General features: G+C 44.3%; 1 protein-coding gene across 1 annotated transcript in view; it reads right to left on the bottom strand.

Annotated features, from left to right (window-relative positions):
• LOC145338915 (putative G-protein coupled receptor 139) overlaps nt 1-25004 on the bottom strand; it is a gene marked incomplete at its 3' end in the record, with an annotated part of 33590 nt that extends 8586 nt beyond the window's left edge. The window contains exons 1-4 of the mRNA XM_080183309.1: nt 24821-25004; nt 7750-7893; nt 1280-1363; nt 1066-1170 (exon numbers count right to left, since the gene is read on the bottom strand). Of these exons, the coding sequence (XP_080039435.1) occupies nt 1066-1170; nt 1280-1363; nt 7750-7893; nt 24821-25004 (517 nt within the window). The remainder of the gene's footprint in view (nt 1-1065; nt 1171-1279; nt 1364-7749; nt 7894-24820) is intronic.
• Between the last annotated feature and the right edge of the window lie 530 nt (nt 25005-25534).

The following is a 25534-nucleotide window of genomic DNA, read 5'->3' as shown; positions in this document are numbered from 1 at the left end:
AGAAAATAAGGAAGAAAGAGAGGAATAAAGAAAGAGAGGGAGAAAGAAAAGGAAAAGAGAGAAAGAAAGAGAAAGAGTGAGAAAAAGAGAAAATGTGAGGGTGAGATAGAGTGAAAGAGAGAAAGAACAAGAGAAAGAGACAAGGAAAGAAAGAAAGAAGAAAAGAAAGAAAGAGAGAAAGGAATAGATAAAGGAACAAAGATAGAATGAAAGGAAGAAAGAAAGAGAGAAAGAGAGACAGCAAGAATGAAAGAGAGAGATAAACTGAAAAAGAAAGTAAACAAAGTGGGAAAGAGAGAAAGAGAGAGGGAGAAAGACAGGAAGAAAGAAAGATAAAAGAAAGAAAGACAGAGAGAAAGAAAGAACGTGAGCAAGGTCAAAAGAGAGACAGGGAGAAAGAAAGAGGGAAATGGAGAAAGAGAGAATGAGAGAAAGGGGAATTAGGAAAAAGAGAGAGAGAAAAAAAGAAAGAGAGACATGCAGAAAAAAGATAGAAAGGAAGATAGGAAGAAAGAGAGATGGAAAGAAAGAAAGACATAAAGAAAAAAACATTGACAGGAAGAGAAAGAACGAGAAAAAAAGAGAGAGAGAAAGAAAGAATGAGAGAAAGAAAGAAAGAAAGAGAGACAGGAAGAAAGAGAGAGAGAAAGAGAAAATGAAAGAAAGAAAGAAAGAAAGGGAGGAAAAAGAGAGAAAGAGAAAAAGAGACTAAGAAAGAGAGAACCGGAAAAAAAGGGAGAGGAATTCAGAAAAAAAGATAAACAGAAAGGAAGATAGCAAGAAAGAAAAAAAAGACAGAAGGGAACAGAAAGAGAGAGAAAGAAGCAGAGATAGAGAGAGAGAGAAAGAGCGACAGATAAAAAAGCAAAGAAGAGAGGAAGAAAAAGAGTGAAAGAAAGAGAGAGAGAGAGAAAGAAAGAAAGAGAGAACGAGAATGAAAGAAAGGAGAGAGAAAAAAATAGGAAGACAGAAAGAATGTAAGTTCAGTTCACATTGGTCAATGCTCACAATGCTATCCAATCATTCCAAGACACTAGATTGCCCTGGAGATAGGCAGTGACTTACCTGGGACCCCAATCGCAGCCAGGATGGGGAAGTAAATCTTTTTGACCTTGTAAAGTGCCCAAAGGATGTTGAACATCATCAGAAAACTTGGAGATATTTTCTCCTCTGTTCAATCCAGCCGGTTTGGTGTTGGAATAAATTCTGCCTTGTATGTTTTAGGAGGAACCCCTAATTTATGGAAGGGGAAACAGGGTCCCTTGATGCCTGGACTTACTTCCAATCGGTGAACAAACAAAGTCAGAAGCGAACGCTCCAAATCTCTTAACAATCACAGCGGAGTTTCCAACTCGAAAATTCCCTGAAGACAAGGGAAGGGATTCTGTCAATTTGAGACGTATTTTCACTGACGTTTTTCTTAATATAAAGACATAGTAACTAGGAACAGGAGGAGGCCATTCGGATATTTGAGCCTGCTGCACCATTCATTATGATCATGTCAGATTCTGAGCTCAACATCCTGATCCCTCCTTTCCCCCCATATCCTTTGATCCATTTAGCCCCAAGACCTATATCTAATTTCTTCTTGAAATCACACAAAGTTTTGACTTCAACTACTTTCTGTGGTAGTGAATTCCACACATTCACCACTTTCAGGGGGAAGAAATCGCTTTTCACCTCAGTCCCAAAGGCTTTTGATCCTCAGATTATGACCCCTAGTTCTGGACTTCCCCACCATTCAAGAAATTCTTTCTGAATCTACCCTGTCGGTAAAATATACCTCTGAGACTAGTAGTGAGTCAAAGTGCAGTGGTTTAGTTTTTCACAAGCTTGTGGGTGAAGTCACGCTCCTAACAGCTGTTCTCTGGACTTCTCCCTGAATACAGGTTACAAACAGATATTTATGCATATATTCTTGCCCCTGGTCACGTCCACAGTGCAGTTTCTCACAAATATTGCTGCCTTGGTGATCTTGTCATTTGTGTTGTCTGTGTAATTGTAGTTATCTCAAGGCCTCGACTGTCTCTGTTCTATCCCTCTATGTGATGCACATCTGCAATTTGTTTAGCCGCCGTACGGCATACAAGATTACAGGTTTTACACGAACTGACGTACAAGGGTACAGATTTCACAGATTGGCAATGTTTAAAATGAGAAAGAATGTCTCTTTTTTTCTGTTCTGCATGATGCTATAAATAAGAGATATTTAGGCCAAATTCACCTGTTAAAACAGCAATGTCATGATGCTGAAGAAGGAAAGGGTTAATGAACTCTGTAATGAACTTTGTAACACGAAGAGATTTGTACGGAGCATTAATCACAATTTTACGTTTCGAAGGTACCTGTACAGCAATTTATATTGATAAGGATTTATATCGGTAATAGATATGTATGAATTTATTGTTATCCGATCACAAAAAAAAACATGCGTGTAACACAATATTAAAAGACACAGAATGGATCCTGGCTGAATTAGAACACAATTAGCTGGGAAAATCATAAGCTTATGTACGACAGAAAGGACAGCTGCTTTTCTTACTGTCTGGGATACACAAAAACAAGTCGTCCAATGCTCTGTACAAATCTCTTCGTGTTACAAAGTTCATTACAGAGTTCATTAGTCCTTTCCTTCTTCAGCATCATGACATTGCTGTTTTAACAGGTGAATTTGGCCTAAATATCTCTTATTTATAGCATCATGCAGAACAGAAAAAAAGAGACATTCTTTCTCATTTTAAACATTGCCAATCTGTGAAATATGGGAGCTAAAAAAATAACATAGCACAGGAGTTATTCACAATGAAGCTTTGTCCATAAGGCTGCCTTCAGTTTGGATTGAAAGCTCCAGTAATTCCCGGCGGCGATACGATGGTTTTGCTTTTTTAAGTGTTGCATTATTTTGGGTTGAATGGAATCCAATGGGTCAGTTTCGTTTCTGCATTGGCTTCAAGTGGTTTGGGTTTATACAACTTGACATGGCATGACTTGAGCTGAGCTCAAAGCAGATTGGACGGTTGAGTTTAGTTGAACGCTAAGATGTCACTATGAGATAGTTTATGTTGACCTTCAATGTGTTACTGTTTCAATGGTGTTACTGTGTTACTGTTTCAATGGTGGGCAAAGTAGCTGCACTTTGTTTGCCGAATAAATAACTATTTCATCGCAAGAGAAAAGTGTCTGTGTTTGTTTTTCGAATCTCTTTCACATCTACCAGCCACAGACGTTTGTGTTCATAAACCTGTTTTAATAATTTTACTGTTGTAAACAAAGAAACAATGTAAAATTCTATATATAATCACTGACTTAGTTAATTAAGAACTTTCTTTTACACTTAATGCAATTAAGCACAAATTCGTAAAGCCATCAGAATTTATTCACATCCAGTCTCGGGGGATGCTGGGTAAGAATTGCTTAGCTCACAGGATCATAGAATCCCGACAGTACAGAAAGAGGCCATTCAGCCCATCGAGCCTGCACTGACAACAATCACACCCAGGCCCTACGGGGCCTAACCATCGTTCTATATAACTACAACATCATATGCCAACTTTTACACCCTATGCCCTGTCCAATAAAGGCGAGCCTGGCATATGTCTTCTTCACCACCTTGCCCACCTGGGCAAGGATCTGTGGACTTGCACACCCAGATCCCTCTGTGTGTCTGTACTCCTGATAGTTCGGGCATTTATTGTATAGCTCCCCCCCTACATTAGATCAACCAAAGTGCATCACTTCACATTTATCTGGATTAAATTCTATCTGCCATTTGTCTGCCCAGTTTCCCAGCCTATCTATATCTATATCTCTGTCTATACAGATTGCTACCCTAGAGGTCCTGCTTTTTACCATTCTTCCTAACTCCCTAAATTGTTCTTGCATGACCTCCCTGCTCTTTCTGCCTATGTCATTTGAACAGATGTGGACAATGATGTCTGTCTAATTTCCCTCTCTTTTTAGGATGTTTTCTATCCGCTCAGAGACATCAGGACCCTGGCACCAGGGAGGAAGACTACCATCCCGGACACTCGTTCACGCCCACAGAACCACAAGTCTGTCCTCTAACTATTGGGTCCCCCATTACCATTACTCTCCTACCCTTCACGGTTTTGTGAAGGGTAGGTCATGCCTCACAAACCTTATTGAGTTCTTTGAGAAGGTGACCAAAGAGTTGGATGAGGGTAAGGCAGTTGATGTGGTGTATATGGATTTTAGCAAAGCGTTTGATAAGGCTCCCCATGATAAGCTACTGCTGAAAGTACGGATGCATGGGACTGAGGGAGATTTATTGGTTTGGATCAGGAATTGGCTAGCTGATAGAAGTCAGAGGGTGGTAGTTGATGGGAAATATTCAACCTGGAGTTCAGTTACAAGTGGTGTACCTCAGGGATCTGTTTTGGGACCACTGCTGCTTGTCATTTTTATAAATGACCTAGATGAGGGTGTAGAAGGATGGATTAGTAAATTTGCTGACGACACCAAAGTTGGAGGAGTTGTAGACAGTGAGGATGGATGGTACAGTTTGCAGGGGGACATAGATAAGCTGCAGAGCTGGGCCGAGAGGTGGCAGATGGAGTTTAATACGGAAAAGTGTGAAGTGATTCACTTTGGTAAGAATAACAGGAGTACAGAATATAGGGCTAATGGAAGGACTCTTAGTAGTGTTGACAAGCAGAGAGATCTCGGTGTACATGTGCATAGCTCCCTGAAAGTTGGCACCCAGGTTGATAAGGTTGTTAAGAAGGCGTACGGTGTGTTAGCTTTTATTGGTAGAGGGATTGAATTTCGGAGCCATGAGATCATGTTACAACTGTACAAAACTCTGGTGCGGCCGCACTTGGAGTATTGCGTACAGTTCTGGTCGCCGCATTATAAGAAAGATGTGGAGACATTGGAAAGGGTGCAGAGGAGGTTTACCAGGATGTTGCCTGGTATGGTGGGAAGGTCTTATGAGGAAAGGCTGAGGGACTTGAGGTTATTTTCATTAGAGAGAAGAAGGTTACGAGATGACCTAACTGAGGCATACAAGATGATCAGAGGGTTAGATAGGGTGGACAGTGAGAGCCTTTTACCTCGGATGGTGATGGCTGTTCCAGCACAGGAACAGGCCCGTTTGCCCGTCAAGCATGCATTGATACATGACACTTTTCTAAACTAAAGATCTTTTGTCTCCACACAGTCCGTATCTCTCTATCCCTGTCGATTCATGTATCTGTAAAGATGCCTGTTAAACGTTGCTATTGTGGAGATTGCAGAGCCTTTGGCTTTGATCTTCGTCGTCATTGGCTTCAGGTGTAGTGCCGGAAGACTGGAGGATAGCAAATGTTGGCCCCTTGTTCAAGAAGGGGAGTAGAGACCATCCTGGGAATTATAGACCCATGAGCCTTACTTCTGTTGTGGGCAAAGTTTTGGAAAGGATTATAAGGGATAGGATTTATAATTAAGGGGTGATAATTATAGGACGGATGTCAGAGGTAGGTTCTTTACTCAGAGGGTAGTAAGGGTGTGGAATGCCCTGCCTGCAGCAGTTGTGGATTCGCCAACTTTAAGGGTGTTCAAATGGTCAGCGGATAGGCATATGGATAACATTGGAATAGTTTAGGTTAGAGGGTCATTAGATTGGTTCCACTGGCCGGCACAACATCGAGGGCCGAAGGGCCTGTACTGCGCTGGAATGTTCTATGTTTGTTTCCAGGACCATTCTGCTCCAGGGTGTGGGACCTGCTTCCCCTGTGAACAGACACACAGATAAACACCACTGTTTAATTTGGTGCAGGTGGAGTAACAGACAACAACCAGGAAAATCGGGTCCAAAGTTCTCGGATTGTTTGAACCTTCCAAGTTAAAGGAGAGTGCGCTAGCGGCTGGATAAACAGACTGAGATTCAGAAAGTTTACTGGAGAGACCGAAACGGCAAAATGTTCAGCGTTTTTCTTGAGTGAGTTGTTTAAGTATTTGTTTATTTTTAATCTTTGAATTTATGAACAGTGTTTGATGGTCTCTGTCTCCAGTGCCTGTCTCCCACACGGGTTCCTAGACTGTATTGTTTTATACAATTTATAATGGCAGCTTTAACATTACTGACAAAGGGATATTTTCACTCTGGGTTGTGTTCCTCTGTAGGTTACACAACCTGACTCCAAGACCTGTTGGTTATGATGCTTTCCAATTCCCTGAAGATCAGTAACTCTCTCGCCCCCGAGACCGACTGAATAACATTTGTTTCCCACTGTGTTGTGTGAGCAGTCAGTTTACTCGGTCCTTTGCTGAACTTGAAAGGAAATCTGCATCTTCAGGAGGGAGATGAATCAGCTTTCCAAAGCTAACTCTCGGCTCTATAGAACATAGAACACTACAGCACAAACAGGCCCTTCGGTCCACAAGTTGCACCCATCACATCTATACCTACTGAATGTTACTGAAATGTCAAATATCTTTCCAGAGAAAATACTTGGATGGACATTGTCAAAACCAGAACCTCAGTAAGTCAGGTTCAAACTTGTTTAAAAAAAGTTTTGCATTTCCAGAACAACTCATTGAGTTGTTACAGATACACTTCGGCAGGAGCTAGTATGTGACTCTCTGAAAGCACCAACACAGCACAGTGAACAGTGTTTGTTTTTTTATATATGCTGGTTTCCTGATATTTCAATTGAAGGAAATTGAAATACAGAATTATTCAATTCATTATTAAAATCACCTGATTCCATCGGATATTATTAGCATGTAATAAAACATAGGTGGAATTTCAAGTTGTCCGTTATTCAGGTGAATAAACTATCATCCAGGAATTTGTACCAATGGACAGCTAATAATAATGCATTCCACCGGACATGCATTTCTTTGTAATTGCGGATTATGGACATTTCCTGATGATTTGTGTGTTTTGTCACTCACATGTTGGTGAATTATCTGCCTTCACCTTTCCCATCACCTGCTTTCCAATCTTGTGTGTTTATTCGTTCCACTGAAACCCCTTCCGTAGCCGCCCATCTGAACCAGCGAACATCATTTTGCATTTTTTTTTATATTCCCAGTTCCGGTGCCTGATGCTGGAACAGAACTGCTTTCTCTGGTGCTGTATCAGTGTTTGGTTTGACCTGTTTTCGAAGGTCCAGCTTTCGAAGTTATTTTGTTGTGATTTGAAATCATTCCTGTTTAACGAATGGGGAAAGAGCTGCCTTTTAGCTGACACAGAATCCAGATTTGTTCACAATCTGAAAACGTATTGTCAGTGGCAACTCACATACAGAATTTCACCCAGTTTTTGATGAAAAACACCTTTACCCAGATGCTGCTATGACACAATCAAAGGACACGGGCTTGTTCCGAGGTTCAAATTTATTGTTATTAAGAACACATGCAAGTTAAATGAAACAATTCTTATAACAGAAATGAAGTTAATTTTTCTCTAAACCTAGCTGAATAAACACAAATGCTACCAATTCTGCGCAACTGAACAAGAGGACGGATGGTTGGCAGGGTCGCCTCACAGCGCCAGGGACAGATATGAGATTATCAGTATGGAGTCTGCATGTTCTCCCCTGTCTACCTGGGTTTCCTGCAGGCTCTCTGGCTTCCTCCCACAGCCTGACAGACGTGTCGGTTCGGGTGCTTTGAACCAAACAGGCCGGCACATGACAGATAGGGGTATCCCACAGCAACTTCATTGCATTGATAATGTAACACTTCCTTGCGATTAAAGATAACATTTATTTTGGCTGAACTTTTGGATCCAATTCACTGAACCGATGAACTCAGGGTCTCCTTGGCGCGAACACGGATGTCGCAGGTCCCTTTCCACCATCACGGGTTGCAGCATTTCCCTTGAATTCTCATTGTCTTTGACCCCTGCGCCTTCCTGGACCCCCTTCTGGATCGCTATCTGGCTTTCTGCCAATTGAGTCACAGAGCAGGGCACGTGACACCCAATGGGATTCGGAATGGTCGCCCAAACTGTCCTTGTCAGGGGGCTATGGGCACACGTTTCTCCTTCTGCCAAATAATGATAAGGTCGGTATCCAAGGGACTAGATTGTCCATCATTGGGAAACAAATTTCTCTCCTACATTGTTGATGTCTGAGTGTGGCTTAATTGGTATCAAACCATAGATATTTTTCAATGTTAAGGTTGAGCACCGCTGGTGAATAAGTAATACAGAACTGATTGTTCCCTCTTTGCTTTTGACCAATAACAGCCTTGACCGTTCTGAGTCCTATCAGGGTTTTTTTCTCTTGCAGAAGCTGGTAATCTGTAGATTTGAGGCCTCTAATGATATGTTGGGCCAAACTGCTTTGGCCATTGGCCAATTGGTCATACACGTTTGATCTAGGTTGTGGGAGACTGGAATATAGGAACAGACTCAGGCTGTTCAGCACACAATCCGGTTCTGACATTCAGTGACAAAACTTGGGTTCGGTGAAGAATGAAACTGCTCACAAGCATATCGGAAAAGAGATCGATGATTTCCCTGTCGAATCGGATGGATGGTGAGATAATGTGGGGGGATCAAAAATTAGGCATCATCTCAGAACAGGGCAGCTATATTAAAAAATGAAATGAGGAGAAATTTACACTCTCAAACCTTCAGTATTCTGTTCAGTTCTGTTTATCATAGATAACAGTGGATGATGATCTGCGCTAATTTAGACATTTAAAAGCATTAACAAGTTATTCAGGGTGGTTACTGACAATAGACAGAATGGAAATCTGAGATCACACTCAGATTAGGCATGTCTTTTGACAACCCAACAAGTAAACAGACTCAAATTAATTTAGGGACAAATTAAAAGGGGCAGTCGCCCAAAAAGGAAGGGGGACGGCCCGAACAGAAAGCAAAGTCCAAAGGAAACTTAAAACATTAAATCAAAATGTGATTATAAGGGTCTATAACACACCCCAGCCCCTGTGGTGCCCAGCGGGCACACTCAGATTAGGCATGGTCTAATCAAACATTTCAACATCCTCCAGGGGCTGAATCACTTTGCGACAATTGATGTTGAGGTGATGTTCCAAAGATTTGATAGCTGTTAGTGGCTCCCATTGGATGTTAATTTGATCAATTTTAAACAAAATATACACGTGTTAAATGCATTCAAATGTTCCTAACATTTGCAGAGCTTTTAAATTATCTTGAAGTGGGACAAAGAAATGGCTGATGGTAGAATACATGCTTTAGTTTTGGGTTCCCATAAGAGAGCACAAATTAAATGCCAAGGATTTTGGAGAATGGAAGATTTAATGAGAGGGACCAACTGAGGGTGATCAATGTTAATAGAGAAAAGGTGCTGGGAAAATTGATGGGATTGAAGGTGGGTGAATCCCCTGAAAATCTATATTGCAGAGTATTTAAAGAAGTAGCTCGAAATGGTGGATGCATTGGTGGTCATCTTCAGGGTTCAGTAGACGCTGGAACAGTCCCTGCATGTTGGACGGTAGCAAAAGACAATTCAATATTCAAAAAGGGGGGAATTGAGAAAACAGGGAATTATAGACCAGTGGGTGTAATATCGGTAGTGGGGACAATTCTCAAATCCATTATCATGGACTTATAGCAAAGCATTTAGAAAGCAGTGGCAGGAACAAACAGAGTCAGAATGCACTTATAAAGGGGAAATCACACTTGATGAATCTGTTGGAATTCTTTGAAGATGTAACTAGCAGAGTTGACAAGGGGAAAACCAGTCGATGTGGTATATTTCGATTTTCAGAAGGTTTTAACAAAGTCTGGTACAAGAGATTATCATGCAAGATTAAAGTGCGTGAGACTGGGGAAGTGTGCTGAGATGAATGGAAATCTGGTTGGCAGAGAGGAAACAAAGAGTAGGAATTAATGGGCGCTTTTCAAATTGCGGGCAATAACTAGTGGGGTCTACACGGATCGTTGTTGGGAATCCAACTGTTCACAACATATATATCAATGATTTGGATGAGACACAGTGTAACATCTCAAGGTTTGCAGCTGATAGCAGGATGGTTGGGAGGGAGGGATCTGTGACGGCAATGCAGTGATCCTTCAGAATTATGTGGGCCAGTTGGCTGAGTGGACAAATCAATAACACATGCAGAATAATTTGGATAATTACGTGGATATTTACTTTTGCAGCAAAAACAAGACGGCAGATTACTACCTGAATGGTTGTAAATGGGGAATGAAGAGTGTGCGGTGGGACCTGGGTGTCCTCGTGCACCAGTTACTGAAGGGAAGCGCAGTGGGAAAGGGGACAAATGGCATGTTGGGCTTCAATGTGAGAGGCTTCGAGCACTGGAATATGTTGTTGCAATTATACAGGGCCTTGGTGAGGACACACCGGGGATATTGTGCGCAGATTTGGTCTCATTTTCTGAGGAAAGATACTCTTGAGGAAGGGCAGGAAATCTTTCCCAGGCTGATTCTGCGGGTGACGGGACTGATGTGTGAGGAGAGGTGGACTGGGCTAGGATTGTTTTCACTGGGTTCAGACAGGTGATGGGGGATCCCAGAGAGAGACCTGTATAATTCTAACAGTACCAGGTAGGGTAGCTGCAGGGAGGATATTCCCGGTGCTGTGGGTAAAAGATAACTCTGAGGTGATTGTGAGTTGGAGTATAGCCAGGTTATTCCGGCGCGGGCTCGTTGGGCCGAAGGGCCTCTTTCCCGTGCTGGGTTGTTCTTTGTTCTTAAAAGCTTTTGGGAGATACACCTGGTACCTAACCGCAGTTCCCCAGGCTTCTCTCGGAACACAATTTAACAGCGTGTATTTATACCTCCCTTGCCCCCATCACGTATACATCTCATTCTCAGCGGGTTCCCAGGCTGCGGCTTGTCCTTCACTGTGAGAACATGACTTCCTTGGCGTTTCTTCATGCTTATCTCAAGGCCACAACTATTAGAACATAGAACATAGAACATTACAGCGCGGAACAGGCCCTTCGGCCCACAATGTTGCGCCGACCAGTCTTATTTTTAAAAAAAAACATTGACCCACTAATCTAAACCAATCCCTTTTCGTCCATAAACCTATCCACCAATCTCTTAAACGCCCCCAAACTAGGCGCATTTACAACTGCAGCAGGCAGGGCATTCCAGTCCCTCACAACCCTCTGGGTAAAGAACCTGCCCCTGACATCAGTCCTATAACTACCCCCCCTTAATTTAAAGCCATGCCCCCTCGTGCTAGATTTCTCCATCCGAGGAAACAGGCTATCACCATCCACCCTATCTAAACCTCTAATCATCTTATATGTTTCTATAAGATCCCCTCTTAGCCGCCTTCTTTCCAGTGAAAACAACCCCAAATCCCTCAGTCTCTCCTCATAGGACCTCCCCTGCATACCAGGCAACATCCTGGTAAACCTCCTCTGCACCCTCTCCAAAGCCTCCAGATCCTTCCTGTAATGTGGGGACCAGAACTGCACACAGTACTCCAAGTGCGGCCGCACCAGAGTTGTGTACAGTTGCAACATGACGCTGCGACTCCTAAATTCAATCCCCCTACCAATAAACGCCAAGACACCGTACGCCTTCTTAACAACCTTATCTACTTGATTCCCAACTTTCAGGGATCTATGTACACATACACCTAGATCCCTCTGCTCCTCCACTCTATTCAAAGTCCTCCCGTTAGCCCTATACTCAACACATCTGTTATTCCTACCGAAATGGATTACCTCACACTTCTCCGCATTAAACTCCATCCGCCACCTCGCGGCCCAGCTCTGCAACCTGTCCAAGTCACCCTGCAAACTTCAACACCCTTCCTCCCAATCTACCACACCTCCGACTTTGGTGTCATCAGCAAACTTACTAATCCACCCAACTATACCCTCATCCAGATCATTAATAAAGATTACAAACAGCAGTGGCCCCAAAACAGATCCCTGAGGCACACCACTCGTAACCGAACTCCATGATGAATAATTACCATCAACCACCACCCTCTGTCTCCTATCTGCTAACCAATTCCTGATCCAAGTACCTAAATTACCACCAATCCCATACATCTGCATTTTCTGCAGAAGCATACCATGGTGAACCTTATCAAACGCCTTCCTAAAATCCATATATGCCACATCTACTGCCTTACCCCTATCCACCTCTTTGGTCACCTTCTCAAAGAACTCAATAAGGTTAGTAAGGCACGACCTTCCCGCTACAAAACCATGCTGACTATCTCTAATCAATTCATTACTCTCCAAATAACTATAAATCCTATCCCGAATAATTCTTTCTAAAACCTTGCCCACTACAGAAGTAAGACTCACTGGTCTATAATTCCCAGGGAAGCCTCTGCTCCCCTTCTTAAACAATAGGACAACATTCGCTGTCCTCCAATCTTCCGGTACTATACCAGAGACCAACGACGACCTGAAGATCAGAGCCAGTGGCTCTGCAATCACCTCTCTTGCCTCCCATAGAATCCTAGGGTAAATCCCGTCTGGACCAGGGGACTTATCTATCTTCAACCCATCTAGAATATCCAACACATCCTCTGCATCAACTACAATACTTTCTATTTTACACCCCTTCACCCCAGTGACCTCCTCAGCTACATTCATATCGTCCTGCGTGAACACCGAAGAGAAATAATGCTTCAATGCCTCTCCAATCTCTTCCGGTTCCACACACAACTTCCCCCTACTGTCTGTAACTGGCCCTAATCTTGCCCTGACCAACCTTCTGTTCTTGACATACCTATAGAACGCCTTAGGATTCTCCTTAATCCTATCAGCCAAAGTCATCTCATGCCCTCTTCTAGCCCTTCTTAACTCCCTCTTCAACTCCCTCCTAGCCAATCTAAAGCTTTCTACTGCACTACCCGAGTCCTCAAGCCTCATCCGAACATAAGCCTCCTTCTTCTTCCTAACCAACACATCAACTTTTTTTGTGCACCACGGTTCCCTAGCCCTACCAATTCCTCCTTGCCTGACAGGAACATACCTATCACAGACCCACAGTAGCTGCTCCTTGAAAAAACTCCACATTTCAGACGTTCCTAGTCCCTGTAATCTCCTAGTCCAACCAATGCTTCCTAATTCTCTCCTAATGGCCTCATAATTACCCTTCCCCCAGCTAAAACTACTGACCCGAGGTTCATGCCTATCCCTTTCCATCACGAAGGTGAACGTAACCGAATTGTGGTCACTATCACCAAAAAGCACACCAACTTCCAAGTCTAGCACCTGGTCTGGCTCATTTCCCAGCACCAAGTCCAATATAGCCTCACCTCTAGTTGGCCTATCTACATATTGAGTCAAAAAACCTTCCTGCACACTTTGAACAAACACTGACCCCTCTAACGAGCTAGAGCTATAGCAATTCCAATCAATGTTAGTAAAGTTAAAATCCCCCATAACAATTACCCTATTACTTTCACTCCTAACCAGGATCGTCTCTGCAATCCTTTCCTCAACCTCTCTAGAACTTTTTGGAGGTCTATAAAAGACTCCCAACAGGGTGACCTCTCCTCTCCTATTTCTAATTTCTGCCCATACTACCTCAACTGACAAGTCCTCATTAAACTTCCTCTCTGAGACTGTGATATAGTCCTTGACCAATAATGCTACTCCACCCCCCCTTCTACCTCCTTCTCTACTCCGACTAAAGCACTTGTACCCCGGCACCTGCAACATCCATTCCTGACCCTGCTCTATCCACGTCTCTGAAATGGCCACAACATCAAAGTCCCAGGTACTGGTCCACGCTGCAAGTTCATCCACTTTATTGCGAATACTCCTCGCATTAAAGTATATACATTTCAAACCTCGCTCCGCCCCACCCCCACAATGCCGTGCAATGCCGTCCCCTTCTATGCCCCCCTCACTTTCACCCCCTCTACCCAGGATCCCACCCCTCCTCTGAATCAGTTTAAATCAGTTTATTGGTGGTGTGATTAGCCCTGAGCTAACATCTGGCAAAACAAATTAAAGTTAACCAGGCCGGTATAACAATTTTATGTTCATAAGCTGTACAGCATATAATGTGTTGGTACCCGACATGTAAGCAGCACATAATGAATATGTATGAATATATTTATGGCACGCAAGCTTCACTATGTTAAAGGCACATAGATACGAGTTGGATCAGCTACATTCCTGAACAGACTTTCATAAACTTGTTACAACAGCGAGGACAGCTGCAGTCTCTTTGTCTGGGACACACAAAAACAAGTCTTCCAATAGTTTTTTTTTAATCAATCTCTCAGTATTACAAAGTTCATTAACCCATTCCCTACTGCACCGATGATGGGGGAGGCCAGAATCAGGATTCACAGCCTGAGGATTTAGGCCATTTAGTTCCGAGATGAGGAGACATTTCTTCACCCAAAGAGTGGGGAACGTGTAATTCATTACCACAGGAAGTAATTGATGTCAAAGCATCGAACAGCTCGATAGAGCATTCGGACAATTGGTATCAAAATTGATGGGGAGAAAGCAGGATTAGGCTATTGAGTTGGATGATCAGTCATGGTCAAAATGAATGGTGGAATGCGTTCAAAGGGTCAAAAGACCTCCTCCGGCTCCTACCTTCTATGTTTCTATGTTTATACTTATCCTTTCCTTAGAGATTTAGAGTTTCACAGCATGGAAACAGGCCCTTTGGCCCAACTTGACTGTGCCACCCTTTTTTTTAAACCCCAAAGCTAGTCCCAATTGCCCACACTTGGCTGATATGCCTCTATATCTATTTTACCGATATAACTCTCTAAACACCTTTTCACTGACAAAATCATACCCACCTCTCCAACTACCTCTGGCAGTTCGTTCCAGACACTCACCACCCTCTGTATGAAAAAGGATGAAGATGATGGTCACTCTGCAAATAGCCAGGCAAATAAGGGACGCGAGTTTACAGATTCCTGATTAGATTACTGATTACTGATCTAATCTGTAAACTGTCTGTGCTGTTATATGCTCTGTCTGAGGCCCGAACTCTCCATTCACCTGACAAAGGGACAAACCGAGAAAGCTTGTGAGTTTACTATCAAATAAATCGGTTGGACTTAAACCTGGTGTTGTCAGAATTCTTACTGTGTTTACCCCAGTCCAACGCCGGCATCTCCACATCATTCTCAGGGTGAACAGGGTGGGATATGTTTGGGGTCGCATATCCCATTTCCCCACTCTGGGATTCTATGTTTGAAAATGAAATGTCCCTGTTCTCATTCTAGGAATCTCAGCGGGACCAGGGTGGGATATGTTTGGAGACAGGATGTGTGGGTTCCCCAGCACGCGATTTTCAGTGTGAACAGGATGGCATGTGTTTGGAGGTGGAATGTACCTGTTCTCATTCTGAGATTCTCGGTGTGAAAAGGGTGTGATGTGTTTGAGGGCAGGATGTCCCAGTTCCCCTCACTGGGAATGTCAGTGTGAATAGGGTGGGATGTGTTCTGGACAAATGTCCCAGTTCCCGACCACAGGATTCTCTTACCCTGGGTTGGTTATAGAACATAGAACATAGAACATAGAACATTACAGCGCAGAACAGGCCCTTCGGCCCACGATGTTGCGCCGACCAGTTAAAAAACAATGACCCTCTAACCTAAACCAATCCCTTTTCGTCCATAAACCTATCCACGGATCTCTTAAACGCCCCCAAACAAGGTGCATTTACAACTGCAGCAGGCAGGGCATTCCAATCCCTCACCACCCTCTGGGTAAAGAACCTACCCCTGACATCCGTCCTATAACTACCCCCCCTTAATTTAAAGCTATGCCCCCTCGTGCTAGCTTTCTCCATTTGAGGAAAAAGGCTATTACTATCCACCCTATCTAAACCTCTAATCATCTTATATGTTTCAATAAGATCCCCTCTTAGCCGCCTTCTTTCCAGCGAAAACAACCCCAAATCCCTCAGTCTCTCCTCATAGGACCTCCCCTCCATACCAGGCAACATCCTGGTAAACCTCCTCTGCACCCTCTCCAAAGCCTCCACATCCTTTCTGTAATGTGGGGACCAGAACTGCACACAGTACTCCAAGTGCGGCCGCACCGGAGTTGTGTACAGTTGCAACATAACGCTGCGACTCCTAAATTCAGTCCCCCTACCAATAAACGCCAAGACACCGTACGCCTTCTTAACAACCTTATCTACTTGATTCCCAACTTTCAGGGATCTATGTACACATACACCTAGATCCCTCTATTCATCCACACTATTCAAAGTCCTCCCGTTAGCCCTATACTCTACACATCTGTTATTCCTACCAAAGTGAATTACCTCACACTTCTCCGCATTAAACTCCATCCGCCACCTCGCGGCCCAGCTCTGCAACCTGTCCAAGTCTTCCTGCAAACTATGACACCCTTCATCACTATCTACCACACCTCCGACTTTGGTGTCATCAGCAAATTTACTAATCCACCCAACTATACCCTCATCCAGATCATTAATAAAAATTACAAACAGCAGTGGCCCCAAAACAGATCCCTGAGGCACACCACTCGTAACCGAACTCCATGACGAATATTTACCATCAACCACCCCCCTCTGTCTCCTATCTGATAGCCAATTCCTGGTTATGGTTGTGGACACGGTATCCTCGTGGCACACACTGAAATTCTCTGTGCGAGTGGAGTGGAATAAGTTTGGAGATGAAATGTTCCAGTTCTCATTCAGTGTGGACAGGATGGGATGTGTTTGGGGACAGGAATGTTCCAGTTCCCCACCCTGGGATTGTCAGTGTGGACAGGGTGGGATGTGTTTGGAGACAGGGTGGTCAGTCCCTCACCCACAGGACATCCTGCCCCCAATCAGATTCCACATGATTCACTCTGAGAATCCAAGCTTGGTGAATTGGGACATCCTGCCCCCAAACACATCCCACGCCATTCACTCCGAGATTCACAAGGTGTGGAATTGGGACATCGCACCCTCTTCACACTGAGAATCCCAGTGTGGGGGAATGGGGCAAACTGCCCACAAACACATAAAACCCTGTTAACGCTGAGAATCCCTGGGTGGAGAACTGGGCCACCTTGTCCCCAAACACATCCCAACCTATCCACCCTGAGCATCCCACGGAGGGGAAATGGGATATCCAGTATCCAATCACATAACACCTTGTCCACACTGAGAATCCCAGGGTGGGGAACTGGAACATTCCTGTCTCCAAACACATCCCACCCTCTCCACACTGAGAATCCCAGGGTGGGGAACTGGGGCATCCTCCTTCCAAACACACCCCACCCTGTCCACACTGAGAATCCCAGGGTGGGGAACTGGGACATCCTCCCTCCAAACACATCCCACCCCCTCCACACTGAGAATCCCAGGGTGGGGAACTGGAACATTCCTGTCTCCAAACACACCCCACCCTGTCCACACTGAGAATACTAGGTGAGAACTGGGAGATGCTGACACAAAAACATCCCACCTTGTTCATACTGAGGACAATAGGGTTGGGAACTGGGACATCCTTTCTGCAAACACTTCCCACCCTGTCCAAACTGAGAATCCCTGGGGTAAACTGGGACACCCTGTCTCCAAACACATCCCACACCATTCACACAGTGGTGAGCACTGCTGCCTCATAACGCCAGAGACCTGGTTCAATTCCTGGCTTACATCACTGCCTGTGTGGAGTCTGCACATTCTCGCTGTATCTGCATGGGTTTTCTCCGGTTGCTCTCGTTTATTCCCACAATCTGAGAAACAAGCTTGTTAGGCCCATTAGTTTGTTAGGTGCATTGGCCATGCTAAATTCTCCCTCACTGTACCCAAACAGGCAGCAGTGTGTGACGGCCAGCTGATTTTCGCAGTAACTTCATTGCAATGTTAATGTAAGCAGTTGAAACTTTATAAATGTTAAGCTTCCTCTGATTACGAATTGTTGAATATTGCTGAGAATCCTCATCTAGCTGTTAGTTAAGTGAACGTGAATAACTCCACATTCTGAAACAAGAATCCTCCTGCAGCTTTGAGTTTAGCTCCTCGATCCAAGGGATTGAGTATTTACCCAGCTGTGAGAAACAGTTTACCGTTTGTTTAAAGTTTCCCAGTACAACACATTTTTATTCATTCTTGGGACTTGTGTGTCACTGGCCATCAAACATGCATGGCCCATCCCTAGTTGCCCTTGTTCAGAGGGGAATTATGAGTCAAACACATTGCTGTGACCCTGGAGTCACATTTAGGCCTGACCATGTCAGGACGAATGATTTCCTTCCCTAGAACATTAGTGAACTCGATGTTTTTTCTCCGAAAATTAACAATGGTTTTATGGTCGAGCTCTTGCTGAATTCCAGATATATTTATTCAAATTCCACCATCTCCTGTCATGGGATTGGAACCCGGGTGCCCAAAACATTAGCTGAATTTCTGTATTAATAGTCTAGTAATAAAACCACCAGTCCATCACATCCACACCCTGAGTTCTGGTAACCTGGACACACCATTTTATGTATGTCTGCAGGGCTCACGGATTAACTGCTTCAATCAGGGAGGTCATATTCCAAAATGTCCACCTGTTGGTTGTCGTAAAAGTCATTAAGTATGTATCTGTGTCTCTTTCTGTGCTTCTCTCTCTCTCTCTCTCTCTCTCTCTGTCTCTCTGTCTCTCTCTCCCCCCCTCTGTCCCTCTACCTCACCCTGTCTTTTGATATTGCTATGTCTGTTGTATTCGTTCAATCTCACTCTTTCCCATTTGCTCCCAATCTCTGTCTCTGTATCTCTGTTTCTTTCTGCCTTTGACTATTTCCTCTGCCTACATTTCTGTCTCCCTTTCACACTTAGTCTCCCTCACCATCTCTTATTCCATCGTCCCATCTTTCTTTCTCTGTTTTCCTTTCTCATTACCAGTCTATCTCCCTTGCCATTTTTCTTACCCTCTACTCTTGTTTCTCTCGTTCTTTGAGAATCTCTGTCTCTGCCTTTTCTCTCTGTCTGTCTCTTTTTTCTGTATCTGTTGGAAACTCTTTCGAACTCTGTCACTCTCAATCTCTTTGTGCCCTGCCCCATCTGTCAATCTCTAACTCTCTATCACACTCACTGTTGCTATCACTGTCCTCGCTTTCCATCTGTCACTCATACACTGTTGTTATTTACAATTTGAATGCCCAATAGGAAGAGTCAGGAGTCTTGTGGTTGTAGTTTCTTCTTGGGGAAAATGAGTTGAAGAATTGAAGTAAGAGGACATTTCAGTAGATGTATTAGCTGTTGTCTGAAGTGAGTCTGTGTCACAGCATAAATTGCCGTGTTTGTGCAGCAACTTGTGAGTTGCAGCATGAAACCCAATTCCACGACAAAATAATCTAACCATCCCAACTGATCATCCAAGTAAAACATCCGATTCCATATTGAATAAACCATTAATATTGACCATAATAGGATGAAATTGGCTGAGATAACAAACAGTAAAATTATGGATTTCCTTCGACTCTCCATCTCTGGGTCTTTGGGATTCTCCCCACTGCTGTGAGCCCGGAGTCTCCTGCGGGCTCTGCTGCTCACTAAAATGTGTCTGACAGTGACAGCATTCAGCAGCAGAATCAGGATGAATGGGACAAATGGGGTTAGAATGTAGTGGAGAAACTCAATTGTTCCCCAGACCAGAGATTCCTTAACATTCAGTGTAACATCACAAAACCACGGTTCATTCACCAGCAAATATTCGTTTGAAAACAGAAAATACCAGAAAATGTTCTTTAAAGAGGCCAAAATTGTCACTGTTCCCAGAACCACAGTCGCTGATTTCTCACTGCAATATTTACTTTTCAGCTTGGGGCAGCAAATGGCCACAAATCGATCAAAGGTGAAAGTGACGGTGAACCAGACAGAACAGTCAGTGGCTGTATAAAGCAGGACGGCGTGGATGTTACACACGGGGACCGATGTCAAGAAATTAAACTTCTCCTGATAAACGATAGGAATGTGTCTCAATATCAGGTCGAGGATAATGACCAGCAGATCCCCCACTGACATGGCCACCAGGTAACAAGTGACACAGCCGGACAGACCACAGTTTCTCCTCACCAGGGTCACAATTGTGATTATGTTCACTGTCAGGAAGGGAAATAAAGAATAAAATTAGACACGATTCAGGGAAAGAAGTTACCATTTAGACTGAGGATGGGTTGAAATTAAAAAGAATGTACACGGATAAAATCACATTTTTTTTTAACAGCACATCTTTTTTCAGTGAGAGGAAAGAGGATCATCGGAGGAAACCCACACAGACATGGGGAGAAGGTCCAAACTACACACAGACAGTGACCCAAGCCTGGAATTGAACCCAGGTCCCTGGCACTGTTAGTCAGCAGTGCTAACCACTGTGTCACCGTGCTGCTCCACTTTCTGGAGATTCCACAACATTGACCCTCACTCAGCTACAAGTAAATAGCCCCTCTACCTTGTGGGGGATTTGGAGGGTATGTAGGCTGAGGGATTAAACATTGTCAGAAAATCCCGACTGGAGTCCTGTGGGTGGTAATCTGTTGTCTCTCAGACAGCTCACTGACAATCCCTGCAGCAGAGCTGGTACCAAACATTGCTGGTTTCACCCTTCCCCCGGAACATACTAACAGTTGGCAGAGGGAGTTCCTGATGCCCTGACAGCACAGAATCTCTATCATATTTATCCAGGACTGTATACAAGGGAGGAGACCATCGCATTGGGGCCACCGTTAGCACAACACAAGAAGAAACAGTAATTTCAAACTCCATTGGCGCAGAACACAAGATCGCCAAGTTCTGCACACATGAGGATGGCCTCAACTGGGATCCTGGGTTCATGTCACACTATCTGCAACCTCCACGACTTGCCTGGGCTTGCAAAATCTCACTAACTGTCCTGGCTGGGGACAACAATGCCGTGACCAACTTTCATACCAGTCTACCATGAGGTGCCTTGTCAAAGCCTTTATTGAAGTCCATGTATTTCACATCCAGTGCATTTTCCCCAGCTTTCATCTTCGGTCACGCCCTCAAAAAGTTCAAACAAGTTAATGCTGCCGACCTCCCCTTTTCAAAACCACGCTGTCTGTCACTAACAAGTCCATTTTTTTCCAAATGTGAGTAAACCCTGCCCTTCAGAACATTTTCCAATATTTTCTGTGCAACTGTTGAAAGGTTCACCAGCATATAATTCCCTGGATTATCCCTGCTGCCCTTTTTAAACAGTGGATTAATATTTGCCGTTCTCCAGTGCTCTAGAATTTCACCTGTAGCTGATGATAGAGGGATTTCTGACAAGGTCCCTCCTCCCTCCTGCTCCGATAGTTGCTTTACTCCACTGTATCCGATTATATCCCATTCCAGCTGCTCCCTCTCAAACTGCAGAGTGAACTATATGATACAATGGCTCACTGTCTCCTTCGGGTTCCTTCATCCCAAGCTCCCATATCAGGACTGTCTCATTTCACATCACCAAGTCCAGAATTCCCTGTTTACTAGTGGACTCCACCGTAACCTGCTCCAGAATCCATCTCACATCCATTCCACAAATTATTTTTCTTGGGATCCGGCTACCGACCTGCTTTTCCCAGTCCACCTGCATATCGAAGTCTCCCATCATCACTGTAAACTTGCCCGTCTTTTTTTTTATCTCCAGGTGTATTTTGACCCACATCCTGACTGTACATTACTCCCATCAGGTTCTTTTTACATTTTTATTCTCTCAACTCTACCCACACTGATTGGCCAGAATTTTCCTGCCCTGTTTTCCACGGCAATCGGAGTGGGCGATGGGAGACACGGGAAAGGCCTCTTGACCTCGGGTTGGATGTTACAGTTTGGGGATGAGCGAGGCTGTAAAGTCCCGTATTGTATCTTCCGACCCTATATCCATTCTTTCAATCAATTTGATTTATTTTCTTACGAACAAAGCAGCCCCACCCCCTGTCTGTCTTTTCAATAGGATTTGTAGTTTTGAATATTTGGCTCCCAGATTTGGCATCCTTGCAGTCACGTCTCTGTGATGCCCACAACATTGTACCCGTCAGTTTCAGTCTGCATTACAAGCTCATTGACTTCATTTTGTAATTTTTTTGGCTTTTAAATACAGCAACCTGAGGGATCTGTTTTGGGGCCACTGCTGTTTGTAATTTTTATTAATGATCTGGATGAGGGTATAGTTGGGTGGATTAGTAAGTTTGCTGATGACACCAAAGTCGGAGGTGTGGTAGATTGTGAGGAAGGGTGTCATAGTTTGCAGGGAGACTTAGACAGGTTGCAGAGCTGGGCCGAGAGGTGGCGGATGGAGTTTAATGATAGCCTTTTTCCTCGGATGGAGAAAGCTAGCACGAGGGGGCACAGCTTTAAATTAAGGGGGGGTAGTTATAGGACTGATGTCAGGGGTTGGTTCTTTACCCAGAGGTGGTGAGGGACTGGAATGCCCTGCCAGCTGCAGTTGTAAATGCGCCTAGTTTGGGGGCGTTTAAGAGATCTGTGGATAGGTTTATGGACGAAATGGGATTGGTTTAGATTAGTGGGTTAGTGTTTTCTTTTAAAAAGCTGGTCGGCGCAACATCGTGGGCCGAAGGGCCTGTTCTGCGCTGTAATGTTCTATGTTCTATGTTCTATGTTCTATGTTCTACTTTAACCACCATTTCTCATTCTCCCTATGTTACCGGCTGTGCACACCATGGACCCTTAACCTAACCTGGTTTTGTACTGTTGTTAGGGGGGGAGGGGTGGAGCGGGGGAAGGGTGGGGTTTGGGGGGGGGCAGTGGTTGGCACTGCCTGTTGAAATGCCCACTAACAGAAACATCTAGGAAAATCGATAGTGTGAGACCATCAGGTGGAGGGGTTCAATCGAATGAGTGTGAAAAGTTGATGTCTTAACCAGATCAGCTGGTGACAGAGGTCAGTGAACAGAAGGATGATGGTAAATGGGAACTTGGTGATAGTTAGTATATGGATAGAGAAGTTTCCAATGAGCTTTAACTTTGCAGCTCTGTAACTTGGAGATTAGTCAGCAGAGTATATTTGAGTCGGGACATGTGACAGCTGGAATGAGGGAGGATGGTTCTGGTGGTGACGGGGTATAGGATTTGTGATGTACTGGGTAGTACAGGAACAGGCCATTGGGCCCTCCAAGCCAATGCCAATCATGATTTACCCGGTTTACCAGGCTGATTCCGGAGATGGTGGGACTGATGTACGAGGAGAGAGTGACTCCGTTAGGTTTATTTTCACTTAGTTCAGATGCATGAGGGGGGAATCTCACAGAGACTTCTTCAATTCTAACAGGACTAGACAAGGTAGATGTAAAGAGGACAATCCTGATGGTGGGGGAATCCAGAACAGTCTAAGGATTCAGGGTAGACCATTTTGGACAGAGATGAGGAGACATTTCTTCATGCAAGAAGTGGTACAGCTGTGGTAGTCATTCTCACAGGAAGCAGCTGGTATCAAAACACTGAATGTGTTCCAAGGGCTGTCTGAATGAGATCAAAGGTTATGGGAGGAAGACTGGATGATGCTATTGAGTTGGGTGATCAGCCATGATGGTAATGAATGACAGAGCGGGCTCAATGAGCTGATTGGCCTCCTCCAGCTCTCGTCTTCTACATGTCTATGTTTCTATAATGTCCCAATTCAACATAAAGCCACTGCCCTTACTCTGACTGCGTCTCTCTCTACTCCAACACATCCTCTGGCAGCATTTTCCAGACACCCACAACACTCTGTGTGAAAACAGAACCCTCCTGCTCACCTTCCTTAGTGTCTCTCCCTGGAACCTGTGCTACCCTGTAGTTGATACTTCCACCCTGAAAAATACTTCTGACCACCCACCCTGCTTTCCCCTGTCATCATCTTGTAGACATCTATCAGGAATCCCCTCAGCCACTATCTTTCCAGTCAAAACAATTCTAGTTTATCCAGCCTCTCCTCTTAAACAAACTCTCAAGATCAGCAACATATCTTTAAATGCATCCGTTGGATATGGACATTGCTGGGTGGCCAGCAGTTTAAATTGTCCAATCGCAGTTGCCCTTGAGAAGTTGGTTGTGAGCCGGTTTCTTGAGTCGCTGCAGTCCATGTGCTGTGGGTTGACCCAAAGTGCCCTTTAGGAGGGATTTTCAGGGTTTTAACACAGGGACTGTGAAGGGACTGACAATATATTTCAAATCAGGAGGTTGAGTGGCTTGGAGGGGAGTTTGCAAATGGTGGTGTCCCCATGCATCTGCTGCCCTTATCCTTCGAGGTGGAAGTGGTCTTGGGTTTGGAAGGTGCTGCCTAAGGATTTTGGGTGAATTGCCGCAGTGCATCCCGTAGATAGTACACACTGCTACTACTGAACATCGATGATGGAGGGAGTGGATGTTTGTGGATGTGGTGCCAATCAAGTGGGTCTGCTTTGTCCTGGATGGTGTCGAGCTTCTTAAGTGTTGTTGGAGCTGTACCCATCCAGGCAAGTGGGGAGTATTCCATCACACACCTGACTTGTGCATTGTAGATGGTGGACAATCTTTCTGAGTCAGGAGGTGACTTACTCGCCCGCAGTATTCCTCATCCCTGACCTGCGGTTGGCCCCACTGTGTTTGTGTGGTGAGACCAGTTGAGTTTTTGGTAAATGGTAACATCCTGGTGAACTCTCTTTGCAATGTCTCCAAAGCTTACTCATCCTTCAGGTAATGTAACGCACACAATACCCGAAGTGTGGACAGACTAATGTTTTATATGGCTGCATGGGATATGGGGTGAGTAATCAACTCAATGTCAAAGGGATAATGGGGGGTGTGATCAGTGTGGACCAGCTTCAGGTACAGGAATATGGACAGGAAACAGAGATTAATTGGGAAACTGAAGCCAATGGACTCCATGTTCCCAAAACTGAAATAATAAGAACAGTCATCAAACATACCTGACAAATTGAATAAGTGAACACAGAGACTTACCAGGGACACCAACAATGGCCAGGATTGGATAGTAAACCCCCTGAATTACCCAGAGCACAAAACGGATACGGCCTGTTAACCGTATCGAACCAAACCAGTGCAAGGAAAGAAAGTACAGACCCTCGGCAAAACTCCTGTCCAGTGTTGAAACATTCCATTCCATTGTTCCCGGATTCTGAGCCATTGTTGAAACATTCATTCCATTGTTCCCGGATTCTGAGCCATTGTTGAAACATTCCATTCCATTGTTCCCGGATTCTGATCTCTCCCTCTCCCCCTCCCTCTCTCTCCACAGCCGCTGATCTCTGTCAGTGTCGGAGTTGCCTCTCTCATTGACTCAATGGGACAACACATTGAACAGATTCCCTTATTAATAGAAAGGGGAATTCTTGCAGAAACACTAATCAGATCCATGGAGACTCACATCGATTCCAGTCACTAAACAAACAGTTCAATTAACCCCCTTCAATCCAACACTTTTCACATCACAATGGAATAGAACATGTACCCAGCCTGGATAATGGTGGAGGTTCACTCAGAGCAGGATGAGTGGAAATAGCGGAGACACTGGCCATAAACTTTCAATCTGCCCACTTCATTAAAAATATAATTTTATGAAATATGTGTACCGCTGGCTATTCCCAGCATTTATTGTGCACACGTAGCTGCCCTTAAGAAGTTGGGGATGAGCTCCCTTTTTGAACCACTCCAGTC

Source organism: Carcharhinus amblyrhynchos, unplaced genomic scaffold (genome assembly GCF_965287045.1).
Source record: "Carcharhinus amblyrhynchos unplaced genomic scaffold, sCarAmb.v2.hapA chromosome_234, whole genome shotgun sequence".
NCBI classification, from domain to species: domain Eukaryota; kingdom Metazoa; phylum Chordata; class Chondrichthyes; order Carcharhiniformes; family Carcharhinidae; genus Carcharhinus; species Carcharhinus amblyrhynchos.
Note: the sequence above shows the minus strand (reverse complement) of the source record. Positions and strands in the feature narration are given on the sequence as shown.